The 23,751-nt window shown below is 40.5% G+C and overlaps 2 protein-coding genes across 2 annotated transcripts in view; both read right to left on the reverse strand.

Moving 5' to 3' along the window:
- Positions 1-430: 430 nt before the first annotated feature.
- On the reverse strand, positions 431-15,382 carry gramd2aa (GRAM domain containing 2Aa). The gene is made up of 12 exons (XM_030766884.1): positions 15,273-15,382; positions 11,165-11,260; positions 7,474-7,479; positions 6,946-7,003; positions 5,765-5,837; positions 5,240-5,343; positions 4,848-4,946; positions 3,808-3,879; positions 3,603-3,665; positions 2,477-2,636; positions 1,160-1,253; positions 431-542 (listed from the first exon to the last, which is right to left on the reverse strand). The coding sequence occupies exons 1-12, from the start codon at positions 15,380-15,382 to the stop codon at positions 431-433; spliced, it is 1,047 nt and encodes a 348-aa protein (XP_030622744.1).
- A 3,468-nt stretch (positions 15,383-18,850) lies between these two features.
- Positions 18,851-23,751, reverse strand: part of znf609b (zinc finger protein 609b) — a 36,407-nt gene continuing 31,506 nt past the window's right edge. The window contains exons 5-9 of the mRNA XM_030766636.1: positions 21,134-23,432; positions 20,592-20,919; positions 20,120-20,470; positions 19,756-19,834; positions 18,851-19,321 (exon numbers count right to left, since the gene is read on the reverse strand). Of these exons, the coding sequence (XP_030622496.1) occupies positions 19,761-19,834; positions 20,120-20,470; positions 20,592-20,919; positions 21,134-23,432 (3,052 nt within the window). The 3' untranslated portion in view covers positions 18,851-19,321; positions 19,756-19,760. The remainder of the gene's footprint in view (positions 19,322-19,755; positions 19,835-20,119; positions 20,471-20,591; positions 20,920-21,133; positions 23,433-23,751) is intronic.

Raw genomic sequence — 23,751 nt, forward strand, 5'->3', positions numbered from 1 at the left:
CCACAGTGCCTTTTGCTGTAGTCATCTAAATGTTCTCTCTTTACTGCCCCATCAAACTGCATCCAGCGTGGAGAGCAAGTATCCCTGCTCCCGTTTCCGACCTGTCTCTCACGGACAGTTGATTAGAAAGACTTGACTGAAGTCAGCGGACCTGTGAGCAATAAGTACTACAGTAGCTTCCCCCTCTTATTTTCTTCAGTCTGTCACAGAGGACTTGTCATCCGCATTTCAACGTCAGTAAATAAGAGTCAGTTTGCATAGTCATGGTTTGAACACAGAGGACTATGGGCTTGTTGTGGGTAGTCTGTCCTGTGAACAGCATGGTCCAGCTTCAGTTACCTGTATGAAGACACATTCTGAGTGTTAACATGAGGGTAATTAAGGAAACTTCCACAAAACAACTAGTGCAAGGGGGCTATTTGATGGGGTCTCACCTCTCTCTGAGGGGCAAAGCAGCATTGGTGTTCAGGAAAGAGAGCTGTTGCTCCAGACTACACACCCGGAAGGCTAGGTAACAGGAGGACAGGATGAGCATGATGATGCTGCAGGATGGATTAGAACAGCAGAAAGCACAGTCTCAGTAAAGTCACTCATCTCCACGACATCTCATATTGATGGAAACAATGTATGTGAATTACAGGCAAATACATAAAAACAACAACACGTTAAGGGATGTAAGCCAAAAACCAACAATGCAATGGAGGACATACTATGCAGTGCCACTTGTAAGAGCATACTTAGGTATGGTGAATATGATTATTTTGACCACTAGATAGCAGTATTGGACATGTAAAGCACATTATGTAAAGATGTGCTACAAAAGGAATTTCAGCCCAGCTATAATCATGTTAGTTGCAATAGCTCAGAAACATACAAGAGCTGAACCAACGGAACCAAAATATTTATTCTCTATTGCATTGGTGTAAAGATTCATTCTTTCTGTGACTGACATACACAGACCTGTACATGTACAATAGAATTTACTGTTGAAAAGTTATCTATATAGACTACAGAAATGTCTAAACTCAGCTAAAACATGTACAGAAAATAAGAGATATGTACTTGTCAGCATGGACATTTCCACAGGAGCGTTATTAGCGGGAGGACCGCAGTGAAACAAAAGTGCAGGCATCTAATGGCAGAGCTCTGTTACACTCACAGCAGGATGAAGAATTTTAACAGCTGGTACTCCATATGGCCAAGTTCTGGTACTGGTTCTGTCAAAAGGATCTTCTCTGCCTCTAGTCCTCTCTCTGCAAAACACAATGTGTGCAATTCAGACCACAAAATTGTTTAAATTACTTGTGGTATTAACACATTCAGTTCAATGCAGACTACTTTCAAGCTAACTGCTCTTTTTATATGGTTACAGGTATTTTCTAAAATAATATGCAGAGGTTACTGGAAAGAATGGTTCAATGTCATGTGGGAAACATAACACCTACAATCTCTATAGCCCTGGTTATGTATTTATGTTTCATTTGACTAACATCATCAGGTGTCTGAACTTGCAAATTCAGAGACAGATATATCTTGAGGAAATTATGTCAAATTATGACACATTAGACACGGTTCAAAAGACATGGTTCAAAAATACGGTTCAAAGTAATTATAACTATTATAATACAGTTGAATTATAAATGCGGTATCTATTACAGTTGTTGTAGCCGATATAATAGATCATATTAAAATTAAAATAATTAAAATAGCTATAACAATGAGTTACAAACTTTCTTTAAGTCTTATTTTGCAAAGATTCTAAAAGGATAAAAAAAACCTCATCAAATAATGATATGAAAAAGCACAATGAAAAAAAAGAAAAAGAAAATATATATATATATATATATATAAAATATATATATATATATATAAAATTCATCCACTGATGAATCACAGATCACAGATTATTAATACAATCCTGAGATTTCTGAAATCTCTGTTTTCGCTTAATCCCCCATTGCATAATACAAATGGACTGCACCAAATATGGACTGTCTAGTCCCAGTTCGTCATGCCAAAGGATTTAAGAAGGGATCACAGCATGTACTGGGCTGAAAATATCTATGGATGACCTAAAAGATAAGCCTACTGCAGCAAAAAAAACAAGCTTTTAACTAAATGAAACCTTATTTTTCATTATTTAATTTCTTTGGAAAAGCAGTAAATTGAGCTCCCTTTCAAAGAGCAAAAAAAAAAAACTATTCATGGACATCACAGTGCCCCCTAATGGTGGCTTGAGAAACCCATGGGACCCTATATATGTTGAAAAGCAAAGGCACACTGCACATAAGCATCAGTGCAATATCAGAGAATTTTAACAACATATTAACCACATGTTCACCAATCAAGTCCTTTCAGGTTTATGGTCTGGTGGGGAGCACTTTGATGGGGGTAAAACAGGGCTGAGTATATATAAATGCATGTAGTCAGCACATGTATCCTGTAAGTGTTCCTGTGTGGATGGTGCTCTGCTCACCTTCTAGAGGTTCATCTGTCTGAAATGTTGCTTCCACTGCACTCAGACTGCTGGTGGAATTGCCCAGAAGATCAGGCAGAGTGGAAGACACAGAAGCTACTGAAGCTTTCCTTCTCCACTTAAGCACTGGTGGAAATTCACCAGGAGCAGGGAACTCATCCTGGGCACATAGAGGGCAGTGTTAGAATGTATAGCAGAGTCTCATTCATCTCATCACTCATGTCATACTGACAGTAACATCATCAACAACAGAATCTCTGTATGGAAGTACCATGTACTCACACCTTAACCACCATTAGTATCATTAATAAATCACTTGATAAAAACTTGGCTGTGAGCTCTGTCTATGATAAGATGCAATTGCTAATTTTTGTTAAATATAAATCTCTTCATCACAAAAACATGAAACAAAGGTTTTGTGTTAAATATATGATTGTAGATTTGCAATCATTATGCTGAATTATTTTAGGGCTGCCACTATTTGTCGACATAATCGATGATTTCACCGATGAAAATGCGTTGACATCCATATTTTAAACTGGCACATCGTTTTCTTATTTTTATGAATTTACCTTTTTGATTTCTAGACATTATAACAAATGTTTTTTCTTCAATGTCACTACATAATTGGTGCTAGAGCTGCCACTAACGACTGTTTTTCTATTGATTAATCTATCGACTAATCAGTTAAATAAAAACGGTTAAATAAAAAACAATGCGTCGGTTTAAAATATTGATGTTGACGCATTTTCATCATCGACGTCATCAATCACGTCAACTAAAGCCCTAAATTATTTTGAAATTAATCATATCTGACTTTATTCCTGACAACAGCCAGCATTTCAGTATAATCTGGAACAAAGGATCACTATAAACTGATGAATTATCTGGGTACACACCTGGGTATATACAAAACTGAAACTGATATACACTTAATTACACTTACAGTGGCAAATCTAATCAATTATCACTCACAACCATCATGCTATCAACTCAAATTTTAATGCATAATTATATTAGATAATTTGACCCATGAATATTTATCTGCTTTCCCCTGCGGACGTGTACTGTATTATTGTACTGAAAGTAAGCAGCTGAGGTCAGAAGTCCAGAGTCCAAGGCTTACCAACGATAAAGTGTTGGGCTCCTCCATGTACTGTTTGAGGCTGAGGCTCTTCTTGCCATTAACCTATGTACAGTCCATGAGAAATGAGTTTACCTTATTACACAGACGATTTACTATTCAACAATCATAATTAAAAATAATACTTAGATCGTCTTTCTTGAATGTTTCATCCAATTCGTCATGGTAGGATAATGCATTATCTCACCTGCAGATGTGTGCAGATCCTCCTCAATATGTCGTATACACTGTCTCTGGACAGGAGAGACACAAATACATACTGCAAGGGGGAGCAAAGAGAGGATTAAGGTCTCCAAATGGCCTAATGCACACACAAGGAAACACAAGTCTGTACAGAAACGGACACACATATGCAAAGTGCAAAGTGTACATACTATCATGTAAACACATCCCGACAGGTGTAGCACACAAACACAAACACTCGTAAACATGCACACACATGCACACACACGCACACACACACACACCCATAAGATTTATAAGATTTCAAAATCAATATATACGTATTCCAGAACCTACTACAATGCAATGAGAATGACATTTTATTGGAATGCTGGAAATTTATGGAACAGTTAATTAACAGTTAACTCATTTAGGTTGGGAAAGCCTATCATTTAAAATCTTAACCCCTGCATTTGGAAAAAAAAAACATGCTGTATTCCAACCTCTGAACCCAGATCCATCACTTCCTCAACTTTTGCCATTTCAGTGCAACAATTTAAGTGTTACAGCTAACAATTACATAACCAACCTTAGGCAAACACAGTTCTGAATGGCAGAGGTGTCATTCTATACTTCTGAGCTACATCAAGGTCAGGCTGACATCACCACAGGAAAAAAAGCAGTGATATGGGCTTTGAGAAATGGCAACGTACAGAAATCGAACTACGTCTGTAAACCTCCAAACAAAAACCATACAGCCCAGTATGACGCAGATAAAGAAAACAGGTCATAACACTTAACTTAACATGTATATGTGTCGTTGGCAGTGAGTAAGCATCTTGAACACACACAGTTTCAAACTCTTCCTTCATTTGGATATGTGGTAAATGTGGGTGTTGGTACGTGAGTGAAATGAGTAAACCTAGGTGCCCTTCAGACTCTTTGAATATCACTAAACAGCTTCGATTAGCATTTGCATGGCAGCTGTTTTCCGATTCTCTGCGCTTGCTGACTGAGCTATATTTCCACAGACTCAGCCCTGACCTGCAGTCTCAGACAACGTACCTTCTGACTGGTGTCAGTGGTAATGGCAAGACCGTTAGGAACAAGGCCCGCAGTCTTATGCTTCTTCACCAGCCGCACAGACACCACAGGAATGGCAACCTGCGAGAGAAAACAAGTGAGAATGAAGAGGAAATGTGAGGCAAAGAATACACCACTCACAGCGCTATTTCTGTTTCATGTAAAATGTCCCTTAAGAGGACAAACAAAACATCAAAACTAAAGGAAGAGCTAAGTTAAAAATAAACCAGACAACTTCCAAAAACTTTGTGCTGTTAACTTAGATTAATTTTAGCCAGAACCATGAATATCTCCAAAGGTGTTTGTGATATGAGGGGTGATGGCTTTGACAATCTAGCCAAGCTACTGCCATCTACCAAGTGACTGATACTCACCTTGATGTCCTTGCCAAATAGGTTGGCATAGAAACAAAGCCAGTTTCTGGAGATGTACAGTCGGCCTTGCAGTAGAATGTCTCGCAGAAGAGCACAAGAGTATACTGTGGAAGAGGTCATGGAAAAAATTGCCAAACATACAGTCATATAACTCCCAAAAGACATTCAGACAGCAGACACAGATATAATGTTCATAAAGAGTACACAAATCTGATATGACACATCAAATATATTTTTCAGACTAAACTTCTAAAGTTCTAGAATGTTTCACACTTAGGACAATGAGCAAGGGGCTCATTGGACCATCAAAATTCTTGTGTGCTGAACTATTGTCACAAATGATTAATTTATATATTTCTAAATCCAAGCTGTAAAATGATTTGAGGTGAAAACTCTGCAAAGATCTATGTATGGTTTTGAGTCGTAATGCAGCAATGAGAATAGCACAGAGAGAGAGAGAGAGAGAGAGACAGAGAGAGAGAGGGAGACAGAGAGAGAGAGAGAGACATCTAGACCAACTTTTACCTTTCATCAGTATCTCTTCCTTGGGTACATTCTGGAACAGTTTGTGGTACTGAGAGTTGTACTTGCTGACAGTCTGTGAAGAAGAACAAGGCAAAGGGATAAGCTCCTGTATAGAACTCTTCTGCCGACCGCTTCTCTCTTTCAGAGAACGAGAGCTCTGCACCAGGCTGAGCATGCTGACACAACACTCCGCACGCAGCGCGAAGCAGCCTCACACTGCACCTCTCTTCTGCTGAACGCGAGAGCGCTTGTGCATGCGCATTCGCGTCAGAGACGGACTCGTATGCCACAGTCCCTGTCCCGTGTCCCAGGCCTGCTGAGCCAACAAACAGCTCTCTTACTCTTTCCTGTGAACTGATCCAGTAGCCTGGTCTCCTCTTACTTCAGTCCCTCTGTTACACCGCCTCTTTCCCTTCAGTGCTCTGATAATGTCTGTCAGAGAGCAGACCTGCAGCAGAAACACCCACGGCACCTCGGCGGAAGCTTCACTCTCTATTGCACAAAAAAAACCCACACTCACACTTGGGTTTCCTGAAGCTCATGTCAGTACGCTTCATCGCGCACTGCTGCACAACTGAGCATTTAGATAATAGTCGTGATCCAGATGGGGGCTTCTAAGTGGAGGCTTCTTTTAATGTTTAAACCTGGCATTGTGCAATCACGGAGCTTGAGCCGCTACCACTGAATGCAATTATAGATATTACAGCTCTACAACTTCTCATATAATAAGGTCACACGCTCACTGAGGTTAACACACAGCAATATAATCCCATACCTAGGTTAGAGACTGGATGTGAAATACAGGGTGATATTATTGGCTCATGGCCTTGACCCAAGTTTTCTTTTTTTTATTATTATTTCCTGACAGACATCTGGTGTATTCCATTACCTATGGTCTACCTGTAGGTCAAAGAGGCGGCGCTGTGCTGTTTCTTAGAGAACACATAAAGATATTACAACAAAGACTAGCCTATAAAAGAAAAGACAGCCCTCTGTGGCTCTACTCTGATAACACCACTTGTTTTTAATTAAAAATAGTACAAAGGGGAAAAAAGATGAAGAGGGATAAAAAATCATCAAGAAAAAATAAGCAAGCATACACGCTACTCGAAATGAATAAGGGGAAAAAAAAAAAAATTAATTCTGTTTCTATAAGAAATGTATGGAGAGTTTTTACTCACAGATCCACGGTAGCATTTCTTGACATCTTCATATGTCAGGTCATCTATCAACTGCACCCTGTCATGAAGAAGGCAATACACATAAGGAAATGGAAATTGCTTTCATGACCAATAGTGAGTGTGTATGTAGCAGACTATGTATCATTGGGTTATTTGTAGAACTTATCTGTGCAGCCAACAAGAAATCCTGCACCCTTAACTTAAATAAAAGCTAATCTCGATATAATTTTCTGCCCCTACAAATGTTTGTATATATTTTCTTTTGGCTACAACACTACAGCAGTCTGCAGTCTGCAGTTAACAAAATCGCAAAGCAGAAGGAAACACGTTACCACCACCACCACACCAGAGAAGTGCAGAACTCATTTTCATATTTGTATACAATGAAAGTTTTAACACATATAAACTTTTACAGAAATGGAAGATGAATATATGCGCCTGCCTGTTTACATGCATTGATACAAATAATCAGCATTATATTCCAAATCATAAACCTGTAACTGAGTTTGGTTGTAACTGAGTTATAACCTGTAACTGTGTTTGGAAAGACAACCGCTGGATGAGCTTCTCAATTCAGTAGATATGAACAAAGGCACTTTTAACTCAAGGCATGATGAGACCATAGTCATATGGTCATGTTCATGTTTAAGGCCTGAGGCACTGTGGCAGACTTGACTTGTTCTTATGACTCCAGTTAAAATGAACCAGTGTCCTCTCAAAACAGTAGAGCATCTACAGTGCAAGTTCTAAAAATGGGCTGATGGGTCTCTGACCAATCAGCGTGCATATCAGATGAACAGAGGCTATTCAAAGTATTCAAACTATTCTATATGGTACATCATACCACTTATGGTAACCTGGTGTTTGGCCTATAAGACCACAGCACCTACAGTCTAATGCTTTAATACAGTCGAATTGCTTTCTGGCAAACTGACATAATTTTTGAACTAGACATAGATTTAGGACAAAAATGTAACCTTCCATGTCTTGAGTGGCTGTGGTTTCATATGACGCTTTGCTATTTCAGGTAAGATCAAAATCTTTTTTAAAATGTGATACTTGCAAGCTTATCAGTATGTTTTGGAAACTTCAAAGTAAGCAAGAACGAGCAGGCAAGGGACATGCCAGCCCAGAAACAAAAATAGGCAGACTGAGTTTCAGTCCCATTGTACTGCTTTTGATGATAAATAATGGTGCTAATACTTAAAAGTGTTAAAAGATGGAGCAGCTGTGAAAACACTAATTGAGACAAGCTCCAGGGCGCATCGAAGCTGAAAACGTGTGTAAGAAACATTTCTGCAGAGATTTTCCCCAAGTCTCGTGGAATAATGCTGAGCTTCTTTTTCCAGCTGATGAGATCATTAATTTAAAAAAAATGACCAAGTAAAGCAGAGGAGTTAGCCCGAAACTCAGTGTTGTATCATATATGCAACATTTTTAATAAGACTTGCAAAATAATGTGTCCAACAACATACAACATTAACAGCCCATTTGAAAAAAACAAACAAACAAACCATACCACACTAGAGACATTTTTGCATTTAAGACAATAAGCATTTAAAGATAATAAGCATTTAAGAGATCTCCCATTTTAGCCTGTAATACAGGGAAGAGCCTTTCTTCCACACATGACACGACTATTCTAGATGGTCTAAGATTACACCTGAGAATATGCACATCATTGCTCATTCTGTTCACCACCTGAGCCTGTACACCTCAGCCCCTCAGAGAGGACTCAGAGGACACAGGCAATGGGCCAAGAGAGGAGCAGAGAGTTTGTCTCCACACTGACAAATAATCTAACAGCTGCTGAGAGAGAGTAAGTACAGGTGGCCTAGGTCATCTGGCCTTGCTCTTTTTCACATTAAATTAAGAGAGGGTTCTGTAAGTGAATGACACTGAATGACATTTTTGCATACATTCAAGCCTTTATGTGTTTTTTTTTTTTTTTTTTAAAGAAAAGGAATTCTTCAAAGCTCAACCCGTTTGAAACAAACGGGTTGAGTTTTGAGTCAAGTTCATATTAATACGTCAAGGCAAAGAAACCTTCCTGTCATGGTTGTCATCAGAAAGCAGCCAGAGACGTGTCCTGTATTCAGACTCAAAGTGATGATGCAAAGCAGTAATGTAAGCTGTGAAGCTGCACAGCTCCAGTAGGAAGGACAGCGTGACGCACCCTTCTGTTTCTCCCTGTGCCACGTTAGGCTCTGGGGAGGGCTCCATGACATAGCACACAGGCTAAGGGAATACACACTCTCTCTGTAACGTCGAGATGAGTCACCAGAGAGTAATTACCAGAGTCAGATGACCAGACTAGTCATCCACTCTCTATGAACAGCTAGTAACATGGGGGTTAATCCAAACCACACTTAGTCTGTCCCACTACATGCAGTTCTGCCTCTGTCTGCCTCGATAATAACAGTTTGTTAGAGAAAGGGCTAGAAGCATACTGGGATCTCAAACAAATACCGCATTATCTGCAAAAGTACTTTTTATATGGTTAGTATTTTTGCACTTTATAGCTAATATCAGGCTACTAAATTATTTGTTAATTTCTTTGAAAGCATTTAAACTTGGAATTACACGTTACGCACTACACTCACACACACACACATATATACATGTATATGTATGTGTGTGTGTATGTATACACACATATATATGTGTATACATGTCTGTATGTGTGTGTGTGTGTGTGTGTGTATATATATATATATATATATTTATATATACGTGTGTGTGTGTGTGTGTGTGTGTGTGTGTATCTATAAATAGGCTTGGCATACCTTTTCTGCTCCCCTGATGTAAGCAGACATGCTTATTAAAAACACACAGGAATTCCATGGGGAAAGCCCTCCACACCATGCGTTATTAATACACACTATTCTAATTAACGCCTGACTACATCTGGTAAACAAGTGGGTAGCTAAACATATCTGACTCTATAAAAAACAAACACTAAATGCAAATTCTAAGTACAAAATTTGCCCCTCATTGAAATCTATTCATTGATTTCTGAAGTAAGGCACTGTACAACGTTGCAGGTTTTTGGGGGGGGGGTTTTGGATGACGACAGTGATGCCCAAGATCGGGCCCCTCCTCCTGTACCCGTGGAGGTGGAGAGTTACCACTTAAGCAAGCTGTCTGTGTGCCCTTGGCTGTGGCACTGCATAGCAAAACAAATTAAGAGCCCAACTGAAGATGCAACCAGAAAGGCAACACCTCTGTGGCGTAGTGAGTGAAGAACATATTGTCAATAATTCAACTGATACCACGCAAAAAGACAAAAGGTCACAAGGCTCAGAGCTCAAGACCATCTCTAAAAACCCTGAACTGGCCACCTCTAAAGGCATAGCACAACACAACACTTCTAATGTGACTTGTGGAACACTATCCTGGGTAACTGGACAATAGGCTCATTGATATAAAGACAGAATAGGCATTACTGATTCAGCAAACCATAGGCCTCTGCACCCAATCCATTCTAGGAGCAAATTCCAACAGATTATATCCTGTCTTAGCACATGATTATGCAAAACCTATTCCCCTGGTATAACGTCACTTGTTGGCACCAACGGGGTTGGGTTACGCCACTATTCAATCTTGGTATCGTTTTCCTCTGCAAGTAAACTACCTGTTAGTGACAGCAAATGGAATGTGAAAGTAAACGAGATGCTGAAACACAGTAATGGAGTTTTGAAGAACATTTCAGATGAAATTTTTTGCTCTACAGAAACATACGGCTGTGATCAAGCAAGAAAACATAATAGCGAGGCAATTTAAGAAAAAGGAAAAATAGAAAAAGAAAAAAAAAACTTCTCTTTCTGAAAGACCATGCCTTGGGATAAGTGTTCTAGACACCTTCCTATGGAGGGTGCCTTTGTGAGTAAGGGAAAAAAGTACCACTTACTGTTCATGCTCCAACACAGAAACTCCTATCTGTATCATATAAACCAGGTTCATACCTTAACAGAGCTCTGTAATATCAGGAAGCATATATCCTTGCAATGATGGGAACTTTATTGTTCTACTTAACTCTATTTCCCTATATTAAAAATAAGGTTTTATTACTTTATATTAGGCACAGCTTTACAATAATGCAAATGATGTAAGGAACATGTTTATGGTCATTAGAATACAGGCTCCAGAATGCACAAGGTTAAGCAGACAGAGGTAGTGAAGAGTTCATGGGATGACTTGCCTGAACTGTGTGGGGCACTGGGTGTCCTCCTCTTTTGTGGGGTCTGTAAGGTCCTGAGCTGTGAGGAGGCCAGCATCCTCAACTTGCTCCTGGTGCTCCATCACACTTCTAGGCCTGTGCACAAACACACATAACTCAGTGACAAAATGTGTGCAGCATTTACTTTATGTGTGCATAGTCCAAACAGCTATACAGAGCTAAAATGTCACCCATAAGAGTAATAACACATTAGCTTGTGGGTGTGTGCATACACACGCATGCACGTGCGCACACACACACACACACACACACACGCACACACACACACATCTACCCTCCAGCCATATATCCAACTGCCATGGTTAATTAAAAAGGTGTCTTATAACTTTAATAATCTCTAATTGAGAAAATTCATTATACTACAGGTAATGTGTCTATTAAAATGCAGACATGTTCCAGTTTTGAAGGTCACACTTGAATTACTGCCTTACATATAGTAGAGGACTGACACAATATGGCACAACAAACAGCTTTTTCATTTTTGAGAGGGTGCAGAATACCTCTATAACACACAACAATCCATCATCCAAAGTGTTTATGATAATATTTGTACAATAAACAGACAATGTCAAAGGACAAATGCCTGAGAGAGGACAGCACCTAAAGCTGTACAGTCAACAGCTAAGTCTGCTACAGAAAGCAGTGCTGCACGGTCCTCTTAGGGTCTATTACGGAAAAACAGCAGTGCCCTTTAGGTCACAAAAGACTAAAGAAACAGTACACTAAAAGATTCACTTAACCTTCCCTTTGTTAACATTACTAAGGGTTAAATCCTGTTTTCATGATTTTGGAAAGATCACCAATATCAGTACAGTAGCAGGGTCTCAATACATCCTTTTAATACATTACACAAATGGAACTCCTCTGGGTTTGTTTCAGCACCAGGGCGTGTATTTGTGGTGGATACACAAATGGTCACCAAAAAGCCCCTACAGAATATAAGTGTTTCTTGTCTATCTGTGTCTCTGGTAAGTCTCACAGTGACGTAGTAAGAGCTGTCCTACTCATGAAGGTTAATCAGTACACATCCTCCTCCTCCTCCTCCTTTTTATTAGGACATATATATACAAGCCCAGGCCTGTACAGGACTACCTCTAATCCACTTACCCTAATCAACTTACACTCAGCAGCATAGGACATCTTTTAAAGATACAGTGCACCATTTCTAACACATCAGTTGCGACTAACTACTGTTGGAGCCAGAACTTGCCAGAATATGCCAGGAGGCACAATACATAAATGGAAATCATGTCCACGCATAGGACAAGAAAGCAGTTTGAAAAAATGGAATCATATCACATTGCGACGTGACTCTTTTCAGAATGATGTCACAGAGCACAGTGCAATGTCATCAGACTAGCTTTTCATACAGGAGAAAGTGCCTTTCCTGTATCTGTACATCTGTACAAATGGTAACTACTTTTAACATGTGTCAACAGTGCATGTTACAGAAACACAAACTTTATTTATTTATTTATTGTGTGTATGGGTGTGTTTTTAAGTTTTATGGTGTTCTTTGTTTGTCTTAGGTGCTTAAATGAAACATGGCACAGAACAATGCTCCTTTAAACTCACCTATACAAAGACGATAGGTGTTGCGTGTGGTCATGGTGAATAACAGTTACTAAAATATGCATGGGCTGACAATTTAACAGTGAAAGTTAAACACAGATATGTGGGTGTGTGTTTTGGCCTCTGGCAAAAATCGGTTCCCTATTCAGCATGGTACTATGAAACAAATATCTCCAAAAATTAGTTCAACTGCAAACTCAAATAAATACTGGATTCCCAAATCAAGACTTGATTCAAAAATCAAAACTGAATATTCTGTGAGCAAGAACAGCTTGGTATTATGCATGACTAACCAAGCCCCAGAAACTCTCTTTCAGCATTTGTGGTGAAGGGAACGAAGGCTTTCTTTTCACCTCCCCTATAGAACATCTGCAGTCCAGTGCTGCACCCTAGTCTTTGTTAGAGAAGACAGGCACAGTCCACCCACCTGCTCTACAAAATAGGCAAGTGAAGGTTTTCTTTCTTCCTTTCTTTTTCCTCTAGTCCTCCATACTGTCAGCTCTAGTAATACAGTCTTCATTTATGCAAGTGGTCAGAGAAGAAAGTACTTTCTAAGACTAATCAGCAAAACATATTGCAAACTGGAGCTATTGCCCCCCCTTCATACTATGGTCTAACTAACATCAGAATTTGCAAAACTATTATACAGCTATATTTGTTCATTCACAATCATTCAGGTTTATACCAAAAGTGGCATTAGACTTTCTCAAACGTAGCTTCAAAGTCCAGAGATGTCTGACTAGGGTATGGCGTTCACCTTTGAAGAAAGCTATCAATGCAAAGAAAATAGGGCAAGTATATGTACCTAGAGTCACTTGCTATGGTGCTACGTCAGCTGAACTGTTCTCGCAAATCTTACAACAAATGCTGTCATGTATGTTTTATGTTACTTAACTCACTGGAACATGAGTCAGACAGTCATGATAATAAACTTATGAAAAAGCAGGGCAGCCTACGTCTTAATTACAGATTATTCTCATTCGCGAGGCTGGTTTAAGTCTTAACTATTTCTCTGTTGTCATACTGGGAAGAAAACGTTTCTAGGAAGTGAAATTAATTGTACTCAGTACTCTGTTTTTCTCAACACTCAGTACAGTAATGGAAGGGTTCACAGTAATTACATCCCTGGCTAATTACAAAAGAACACCCGAACACATTAAAAAATACCCTATGAACGTACCTATATCCTTTTCTATCCCAAAGCGTTCTTCATGTCTTCCGCGGTTATATGATGGTGTAACGGCTCATACTCAACATACCAGCGGTAGACAACTCCATTCCTTGCATCAGGGACGGGTATCAACCAGGTGACTTAAACGAACTCACCAAAGCCATATCATCTCGGGCGAACAGACACCGGAAAACGCCACCCCCGACGGCCTATCTCAACTCAGCCTACCTAGGCTGCAGGCAAATCGAACCTTTCTTTGAAAGCCTGTTGCGCCATGCATCCAAGAGTAGGGGTGGGCTGAACTGTACACTGTAGCATTCACTTCTACATGACTATAGAATTTTCTACAGAAGTCGCTTTACGACTTAACTGCTGTCCACGACTGATTTAACACACTGGTTTACCGGAATCCATCTACCAATAAGAAACTGGCCATGTCTTTATAATATAGACATTAAGCTCATCCTATCAGAATTATTATTATAATACCTACATATATATATTTTTTTAATTTATTTTTACAGTGCTCCGAAGGGCTATAGTATAGTAAAGGAATGGTAACCAATTACGTAAATTTACTTATGACAATAAAGAACTGAAGGATATCATTAAATCTTTTTTTTTAAATCTTCTTTTAGACATTGGTGGTTTGAGAATCAGTTATTTATCACCTTATCTGAGGCAAAAACAAAACAAACAAACAAACTAGAACAACAACAACAAAAAGATCTGCAGCTTTGACATTCAAAACTACACTGATGCTGTTACTGATCTAAAGGTCTCTTAGCCAGCTGTTTGTAACCAAAACTCAGGAGTACTGAACATGTTAAACACTTTGAAATGACCTGGTTTACATTTGGTTACTACAGGGGCCTACTATAAAGGCATAGCAAAGCATTTACAAATTAGAAATAATTAGTATTTCAGAATCTTCTGTAACCCATTTATTTTCCATAATATTTGAATGATATCACAGGCGTGACTAAATAGGCAAACTGGAAAACCATTTCTTTGTTAAACGGCCAGTTTATTGATGCTGATGTTCTTGAGTATCTACAGGAACATGCTCTCATGAGAATACTAAGAGAGTTTTGATTGAAAAGATCAAAGCATATGCCTAATGCACACACAACACTAACAGTGCAGACCACTGTGGCTATGACTGAGACAAAACTAACTTTTTGCATTGAATAAAATGTTTGTATGGTCCCTGTAATGTATGGTATCTGGTCTTAAGATAAGCTTGCTAAAATTCTTTTTGACTGGGATGTTGGTATATATTGCGGAACACTTTGCCCACAATTAGCATTGTGGCATTGTATCATGAGAGAAAAGTGGTCTCACCTTTCTTTGGTGCGATGGGCCCAGGTGCTAGGACCATAAGGGCGTCTCTCTGGGTCAGACCCCTCCACTGATGGAGCCTCAGGGCTGGCCGCATATATAGTGCATCCCATGAAACCTCAAGTCTCTACTGAAAGGTCAGTGCAGAGCAAAAGAAAGCATGTCCTTCCATGTCAGTGAGCTGTCTTCTCAGGATCCCACGGAAAAAGCCATTGCATCAGCATATCTCTTGCCTCTCCCCCTCCCAACAGAGGGATAATCAGATTTTACATTTACACTCAACAAAATCATCCTATAATCTCCACTGCTGCATCACATTGGGCACAAAAAGCTTTTATTCACATGGGCATAAAATATTTTTTAATACCCTTGAAAGCTCATCGGGAAGATCCACTAGCTGAAAACAACTATTGCAATAAACCTGCTGTCAAAGGGTATTATATGCTATTATATGCACTTACCTACACATTCTGAACTTCTGAAGTCAATATGAACCAAGCTTGCTATCAAATCTAGAGGATGTGAACAAAGTACATGTTGTATCATAGAAATATGTTTCTAAAAGATTGAAATACTAGAATTTAATAAAATGTTAAATTGCTAATATAGCGCGAGGTACGTTCTGTTAAAATGGATTTGCCTGATTTATGAAACCTATTGTATGCAGACCAGCAATTCAGATTAGCAGGCACAGATACACTGATGGGCTAGTTAAAAAAAAAATCACGCAGAGGGCGTCCTCTACTGGTGTCTGAATCATACTGCAGTTTCCTGATCTCCTGCTGCATTCTAAATCATGTTTTGAGGTCTGTGGTTACATGCGTTTAAGGCAAAAATCTTCTCTGTGTTTAACTGAGCAGTTGTAACATGCAGTCTATGGCATTTTAACTGGTGTTTCTGACCAATGAGCTTTACTGTCAGACTTGCAGTAAAAAATGATGATGACCAGAGTGCACTAGGTGGACAAGGCTAGATTAGCACTAATGATTTAGCACATAAGAGAAGAGAGAATGACTAAAAAAGCCACACAAGGAAAGAAATGATTGTCTCATAAAAAGATTTATTTTTTTGCCTAAATGTACAAAGGCAAGTTACAGTACTGTATAAAAAAAAAAAAAGTGGTAATGTACACTTTTACATAAAGTCCAAGAAGGAGCAGAAGGTCATTTAGGAGAGTTTGGGTGACACCTGGGAGAATACTCCAAACAAAGCGATAAAAAAATGTAAACATCCTTTTAGTACCACGAACAGATACTTTGTGACATAGACGGATGGAGCACATTCGGAGAGATGGTAACTCGTGGGAAGTGGATGCCATCCATGCAAGAGTGCACAACATATTTCTCTAGTATTACAAAGAATGTGGATTAAGCACCATTTGAGAGGATTTACAGACTGCAATAATGACATGGACAAAGTAACTGGATGAATAAACCTCAGCAGACGAAAAAAGGAAACAAAATTCCTCTAACCTGCACCGAAAAAAAAACATAAGTTTTTCCTCATGATGGCTATACTTTCAAAGGCAAGTCAAGAGACTTAAAGTATAAAACTCTCACAGGTCAAGGTCCATGACTCGTTTTTTTAAATATTATTAGATCCAAATCGACTGCAGATTAAGATACCTGTGATTCAGTGTGCACCAAGTCCCTTTGAGGAAACATGTAAAATTCACAACACAAAGCAGGTACACGAGTATTCATTTTTTGGGCATTTTAAATCCAATCATATGCATGTTCAAGCATTTAACCAATTCAGAATAGTGAAGAACAGATTCAAGCAATGGCACCTCAAAGAAAGTAGAAAAAAGAGGTACTACATGAACTGTGGCAGATGAAGAAATTCCAAAAAACACTACGTCAAAGGAGCGATCCTGAGGATTTGGGAGTGAAATTTGAAATCCATACCTAACAGCCTCTACTACATTTTGGATTCCTGCTTCTGCACGAATTTTGTTGTGCAATGACAAAGCATTACTCTTGTGGTTTACACATGAAAGTGAGAACAACAGCCAGGGTAACACTCCGAGCACATCGTTTTAATCAGTAAATCTGACATGGTCTCTCGCAATGTCACTTTGTATCCGTCGGGTAAAACATAAACCACTTTTAAACACGCTCAGCAGCACTCATCCAGGGTAATTTCTAGAGATACTGCAAACAAAAACGTCATCATATTTTGAAAAGAAATGAGGTCAACCCTGATAATGACCTTAAAATGAAGGTAGACAGTGATAAACCAAAACAAAACTAAAAATTAATGTTTATGTTCTGTCTGGGATAAAGGACATGACTGAAAAACAAAAAAAAAGGGGGGGAGGGGGGGGGGCAAAAACCTCCAGACTGCTTTCATATCATAGTAGCAATGAAATGTCAAGGTAAACTTTGACGGTGTTTCAATAGTGTTTTTTAAAAAAATTCCTCTGTACAATATATACAGACATGATCACATTGAAAGTGGAGTGTGTGAGAGAAATGGAAAAAGGTGACATTTCTGCAGTTTCACCTTTTTAGCGCTTTCATACACCATGCTGAGCAACGTGACCAATTGCTCTGTTAGTGTTAGGGTGACATCATGATAGGCTATGTAAAGACATTCAAATAAAGCATTCTCTCTGAAAATACCTTTGAGCATTCACTGCCACCATCCACATTACATCTACACTGAGTGTCCTGGAGTAAAACAGAAGGTGCTATGCACATTCATAGCGAAGTTATTAAAAAAAAAAAAGAAAGAAAGAAAGAAAGAAAGAAAGAAAGAAAAAAAAAGACATTAAAAACCGAACACACAAAACTGCTGAGTTTATTCTGACGTGCCACCCAACTCCACAGTAACCTCCACGATTCTAGTCACCTGCACACTACAGTACATATACTCCATCTAGATGTAGGGAAAGCCTGGCTCTAAAGACTCCTTAAAACTCCGTCTGAAAAGTCCCTCTGCACTTCCCCGCTGCTACACAGTTGAGCATGGACTAATAGCATCCGGTCTAGCTCTTACCTATTCCATCATATTACCAGACATTTATTTCAGAGCGGTGGCAATGCAGGGCCTTTCACAGGGTTCCAGGTACAAACGCATCAAGGAGCTTCAAGGCAGCTACAGCACCGGAGGGATTTGTGGAGAACACTACATGTACTTAAATGAGAGTTGAACTTTGACACTGCTTATAACAACAAACAAAACTCTGGTGATACAGCTTGTCAGAGACAGAACCGTTCAGTTGACCTAGCTTTGACCTACAGCAGGCTGAGTTTCACTGTTCGGTAGAACATTATTAAAATATACAGGGAAATCTATCAGCACTTACAATAAATAGTGTAGGTAAACAGTGATAGGCAGCCCCTACTGTGGATGAATGTTAACTGTGAGGGAAAAAAACACATTCTATCATTTCTTTTGCACTGAGAAGGGTGACCGTATTTCACTGTGGGGAAAAGTTATACTGACCCTAATGAAAAGGTCAACATGGAGTAATGAGGTCTATAGGCATATGGGGATGAGGACTGTGAGAGAGATAGACCACATGTGAGACAATGATTAAAAAAAAAAAAATTAATCACCCAGCACCCCTCTTGTGGTCATTAGAGAACAACCAGAAATGGTTCACATTACTTAACACAATTTTTAATGTGAGGATGCACACAAGGAGAAAAGGGCAACATCTTCAAACATTGCAAGGTGATAAACTATCTTCAGTCTTTTCATCTCACCCTCCAACCCATACCAAATCTCTGTAAAGATACTGTCAGTGAGGGGACCTCCCCAACAGTATTAATCATCAGTTTGTATGACTGACTCTTCAAAAAGTTCTCAGAGTTCAGAGGCCAGTGATTTTCAGCAGAGATGAATGGCTTTGAACCTGGTCTCACAGTCCGCAGTATGGTACGAGGTACAGACACTAGGAAAACAGCGATCTGCCACACATTCTGGCAGAAAACTAAAAATATAGAAACACCATTCAACTGATGTCTAAATGAACTCCATATATTTCCCCATGTGATCCAGTCACATGTATATTTGTGAACGAGAGGTGAAGCAATCAGGTCTCCCTGGAAAATGAAACAGACAGAGTCAGTCCATGAATATCCAATGCACCACAATAGAGAAAACATGAAAAAAAGCAAGTAAAATCATAGCCACCAGGGGTCAGTATAAGCTTAGTAAGATGGCTGACACCGATATTGAAGCTTATTGTTGTCCTGAAAAGACCTGTTAGCCTGGGGATCCTTATATAATTCTGGGGCTTCAGAGCAGATTAAAGCCTGCAATACACTGTGTCTATCTTTTAAAGATTTCAAAGAGAGGTTTTTTTCTGACATTGGAAAATATACAGCTCAGTGTAACACAAACTAAGATGAAGACAGTTCAGATGCCACTGTGCACTTGTGTGATAGCGAATACTTAAAAGTACAGGCATAACACCTAATCGAGAAACTGATCTTTCTCTCCCACCTACTCCAGCTGTCTATCATAAATGTCTTACCATTCTCACCTCCGTGCTGGTGGATACAAGGAGGGGGCTGAAGCTTGATGACTGGCAACAATGGCAGACGATGAAAGGCCTGTAAGTGGTAATGAACATTATTGGTGCAACAAAGACAAAAATGTTTGTTGTAACTACAATACCAAGGAACCACTCAGGTCAGCCAAACTTTACAGAAGTAAAACAGAATATATATATATATATATATATATATATATATATATCTTAGTATTTAGCAGTGTGTCATTTCCATTCCATTTCACTAATGTCTTAGATATCTTTACTTGTCTTTAACCGTTACTGGCAGTGGACAATGACATTCTCATGAGCGCATGAATGAAAGTGAGCATTGAAACAAACTGACCTGCAGCATAAGAGAGATCGTATTGTCCCGAGAGAAGAGGATAGCCTAGGTGGTGATGTGTTGGCATGATGCGCTGAGAAGGAGATGAGCGCGGTCGATCCAGGTCCCTTTCCCTTTCTCGCTCCCGTTCCCGTTCCCCTGTTCCCCTCTCTCTCTCGTGAGGTGGCTTGTCACTGACTGTGGGCGACTTGCTTTTATACTGGTTGGCTTGTTGGTGTAAGATGTCAAGGGCCTTGGACTCTGAGGCAGTCTTGCTGCTTACGGTGGGGCTGGCACGAGATTTCTCCCCTTCTTCACCATTGCCCATCTTACTTCCATATGGTGGGAAAGAGTAGCCTGACAGATAGGAACCTTCAGAGGAGGTGCACACATTAGTTTCAATCTGTCTTTGCGAGCGGAAGCAGAATTAAAACTAAAAAAATAAATAAATTAAATAACCTCAGTAAATACATTTTCATTTAGATGCCTTTACCTGGGTAATTCTGCATCATGACGGAGGGCATCCCCCTGAATCCAGGGTGGTTTGGATCATAACCTTGACCATAGGCATAACCATGCATATATGGCATATATGACTGGTGCTGTGGAAGGGAAGAGGAGAATGGAATATGGGAATTAGGCCTGTGGTCCTTTCCTGCACCACGGTGGTCCTCTGAAGACGGAGCAGACGTTCGGGTTTCAGAACCCTCTTTGTTCTCTTCTTTTGAGGTAATCTCCTTTGCCCGAGGCCTCTCTTCCTTTACTTTCCTTTCGCGTTCCCGATCTCGTTCCTCGTCTAACTGCCTCTGGCTCTCTGGGAACTTGTTAGGGAAGACATATAATTACAGTCATAAATCATAATATCAAAATAAGCTGAAAGCAAGAAGAAGAAAACACCGTTCTACCCACACTTGATAATCCAGTGCTTTATTCCACAAGGTTCTCATATCTATCCTATACTTTTACCAAGTCATTAGTTCACACTGAAAAAATGGTACTGAAAGTCAAAATGGCACTGAAAGTAGAAGCCCTTACCTGTCTGTACCATATGGCTTGCTCCATCCCTGGCCTTGCAGACTCTGCACCTGGTTTTGGGTCATCTTTGCCGTGATGGCTGCTATCAGCAAGCTTCATCTTCAAGCCCTCGGCCTGTTGAGGCTGAAGTTTAGCCTCTTCCCCCTTTGGGATGATAACAGACTTGGTTGGCTCAGAGGGGTCTCTTTGCTTTCCAGGGGCCTGTGGTTTCCCGAGGTCAGACATACTTGGCATCTTCGCAAGTCCAGTGGGAATCGAGGGCTTCTGTTTCCACTCTTCTTTCATGGAGACCTCCCTATCCTTTAGACCAGTGTCAGGTTTCTTCTCAGAGGCCCTGTGCTGCTCTGCCATCAGTCTTTGCCTTTCCTCATACTGCTGTCGGTAAGCAGGGTTGGTGTTCATCAGGTGGTTGTGATAGACCTGGTCTGGATACCCATAAGGGGGGACATAGTACTGGTTGTAATACAAAGGCTGCATGTACATGTTGGAGCGTTGCTGGATGACAGATGGTTGCTGCTGCTGCTGACTCGTGGTATTTTCCACTTTGCGGTCCTCTTGGGCCTCCAGCTTGACCTTTTCCTCATTTTGTTCATGTTCATCCTCTTTCTTCACCTTTACAGACTGGCCTTCTGTCAGGGGAGCACTTGTATTGGTACCACCAGGGCTAGGGTGGGTGAAATTGGGTGAGTAATAGTTCTCATAGCTAGGATAATACGGAGACTCCTTACTGGGAGCCTGTGCCAGGAAGAGAGCTTTCTTGGCTCCCTCTCTCATGGCCTGGTCTTCTACCTTAGATTTCATCCCATCTATTTTTCCCTCAGCATCTTCTCCAGCATCAGAAATATCAGAGTATGCAGGGCTGTTGGTTTTCACTGAAGAGGTGTCAGCACCATTCTGATTAACCAAATGGAGTGGAGTGAGTGGCTGTCCAACACCACTGTCCATTCGACTAGCAACACCAATGGATGGACTGGGAGCATTGTCTGTGAAGCTGTATATCTTGTCTGCTTCAGCCTTGATACTGGCCAGACGACTCTGGTGGGAATCAGAGGAGCCATTGAGAAACCCTTCATTTCTGGTCCCAGGATCAGAAGACTCCGAGTACGGGCTCTTCCCATCTTCACTTCTCCCCACTTTACCTGGGGGCCTGGGGCTGTCTGTCTCTTTACCAGGATCTTTCTTTTTCTTGTCTTTTTTCTTTTTGTCCTTAGAGGCACTAAGAGCTGGATTAATGGAAGAAGGGTCTACAGTCACGCCAGGCTTAGATTGTATGGTTTTAAGTTGGGGGCTCTTGGGAATGCCCTGCATCACAGAGGCCATACCTGGAGGTGGGTTAGGGCCTCCTGGATGAAAAGATGTTCCCTGTAAAGTGTACATCTGTTGAGAGGGAGCAACTGGTCTAGAGCATTTTATGTTTTTCTGTGCCAGCTTGTCAGATTTGGCACTGCTGTTGGACTTTTTGGTCCTCTTTTCGTCCATGCCATCATTGCTGGCCTCATCTGTGAGGCATGGTCCATCTTCACAACCATCCATGGGTGTGCCACAAGCGTCAGCATCAGGTTCACCATTCTTTTTCTTGTTCTGTGGCTTGGAACCAAATTTACCAGGGGAAGGAGATGGGCTCTGAGCTTCGAACCCTCTGCCTTTAGGAGTGACAGAGCGTGCTGGCGAGAATGAGCCTTTCTGTGAGACCGAGGCTCCATTACAATTCCCTGGCTCTGGATGCAGAGTAGAGTCCTCTCCATACTCACTGTCCCCGTCCATCTCCAGCTTGATATCATCGTCATTGTGAGCACGTGCCTGGTGGTACTTCAGGCCATTGATGTGCTTGTACTTTTTGTTGCAGTTGGGGTGCGGGCAGTCGATAAGGACTGGTGAAGGACAGCTGCGGTCTGGAGGAGGAGGAAGAGATTCTGTCTTGATAGAGGGTGTAGAGAGAGAAGACAGGGCCACACCGCTGTGAGAATTGGTGCGCATTCGTTTATTGCCTTTAGTGTCCTCGGAGCTAGAGTTAGGCTCCATGTCTGAGGCAGGCTTGTTTTTGCGCTTGCTAGCAGAAGAAGGGCTGGCTTTAACATCCTCCGTATTACTGTTGGGAGGTGTCCGTCGCTCTGAGGAATTCTGACTGCCTCGCCGACCTTTGCTGTTGGAACCAGCTCGTGTCTTGCTGTTGTTGCTGCCCTTGTTGTCAGAGGAGTTGCTATTTTCATTCACAGGTGTGTTACTATTGGGCCGCATTCTTTTTCCCCGGCCACGACCATTCTTCATCTCCAGGTCACTTGTTGGAGATTCACAGAACCTAATTGGGCAAATGAACAGGTCTTATTTGCATTATACTGTTATTTTACTGGAATTTAGCAGTTAACAAATCATGAGCAATAACTGTGCCTGTCCCCCAAGCACGTTTTTTCAATACATGCTTGTGCCTCAACAAGGGAAACAACTGTCTAAATTATTTAACCAAACACCAGCAAATGGAAAATGAAAGAGCTAGTTGAGACCAACAATTCTGAATACGCATACTGGATCCCCACTGGCAAAGATCTGAGAAAGGTTTTAACATTTAAGAGCAAATAAACCTTAAGCATGATATTCTTTCAATCAGACCTTTTTTTTTA

Source organism: Chanos chanos, chromosome 2, assembly GCF_902362185.1.
Source record: "Chanos chanos chromosome 2, fChaCha1.1, whole genome shotgun sequence".
In the NCBI taxonomy this organism is placed as follows: Eukaryota; Metazoa; Chordata; class Actinopteri; order Gonorynchiformes; family Chanidae; genus Chanos; species Chanos chanos.

Bases quoted from the DNA above. Each gene is read 5' to 3' on its own strand.
- gramd2aa (XM_030766884.1), bottom strand. From the start codon at position 15,382: ATGGGATGCACTATATATGCGGCCAGCCCTGAGGCTCCATCAGTGGAG. The intron at 4,947-5,239 runs GTGAGTATCAGT...TTTCTCTCGCAG, and splicing joins TATTTGGCAAGGACATCAAG to GTTGCCATTCCTGTGGTGTC. The intron at 543-1,159 runs GTGAGTGTAACA...TCCATCCTGCAG, and splicing joins TTAAAATTCTTCATCCTGCT to CATCATCATGCTCATCCTGT.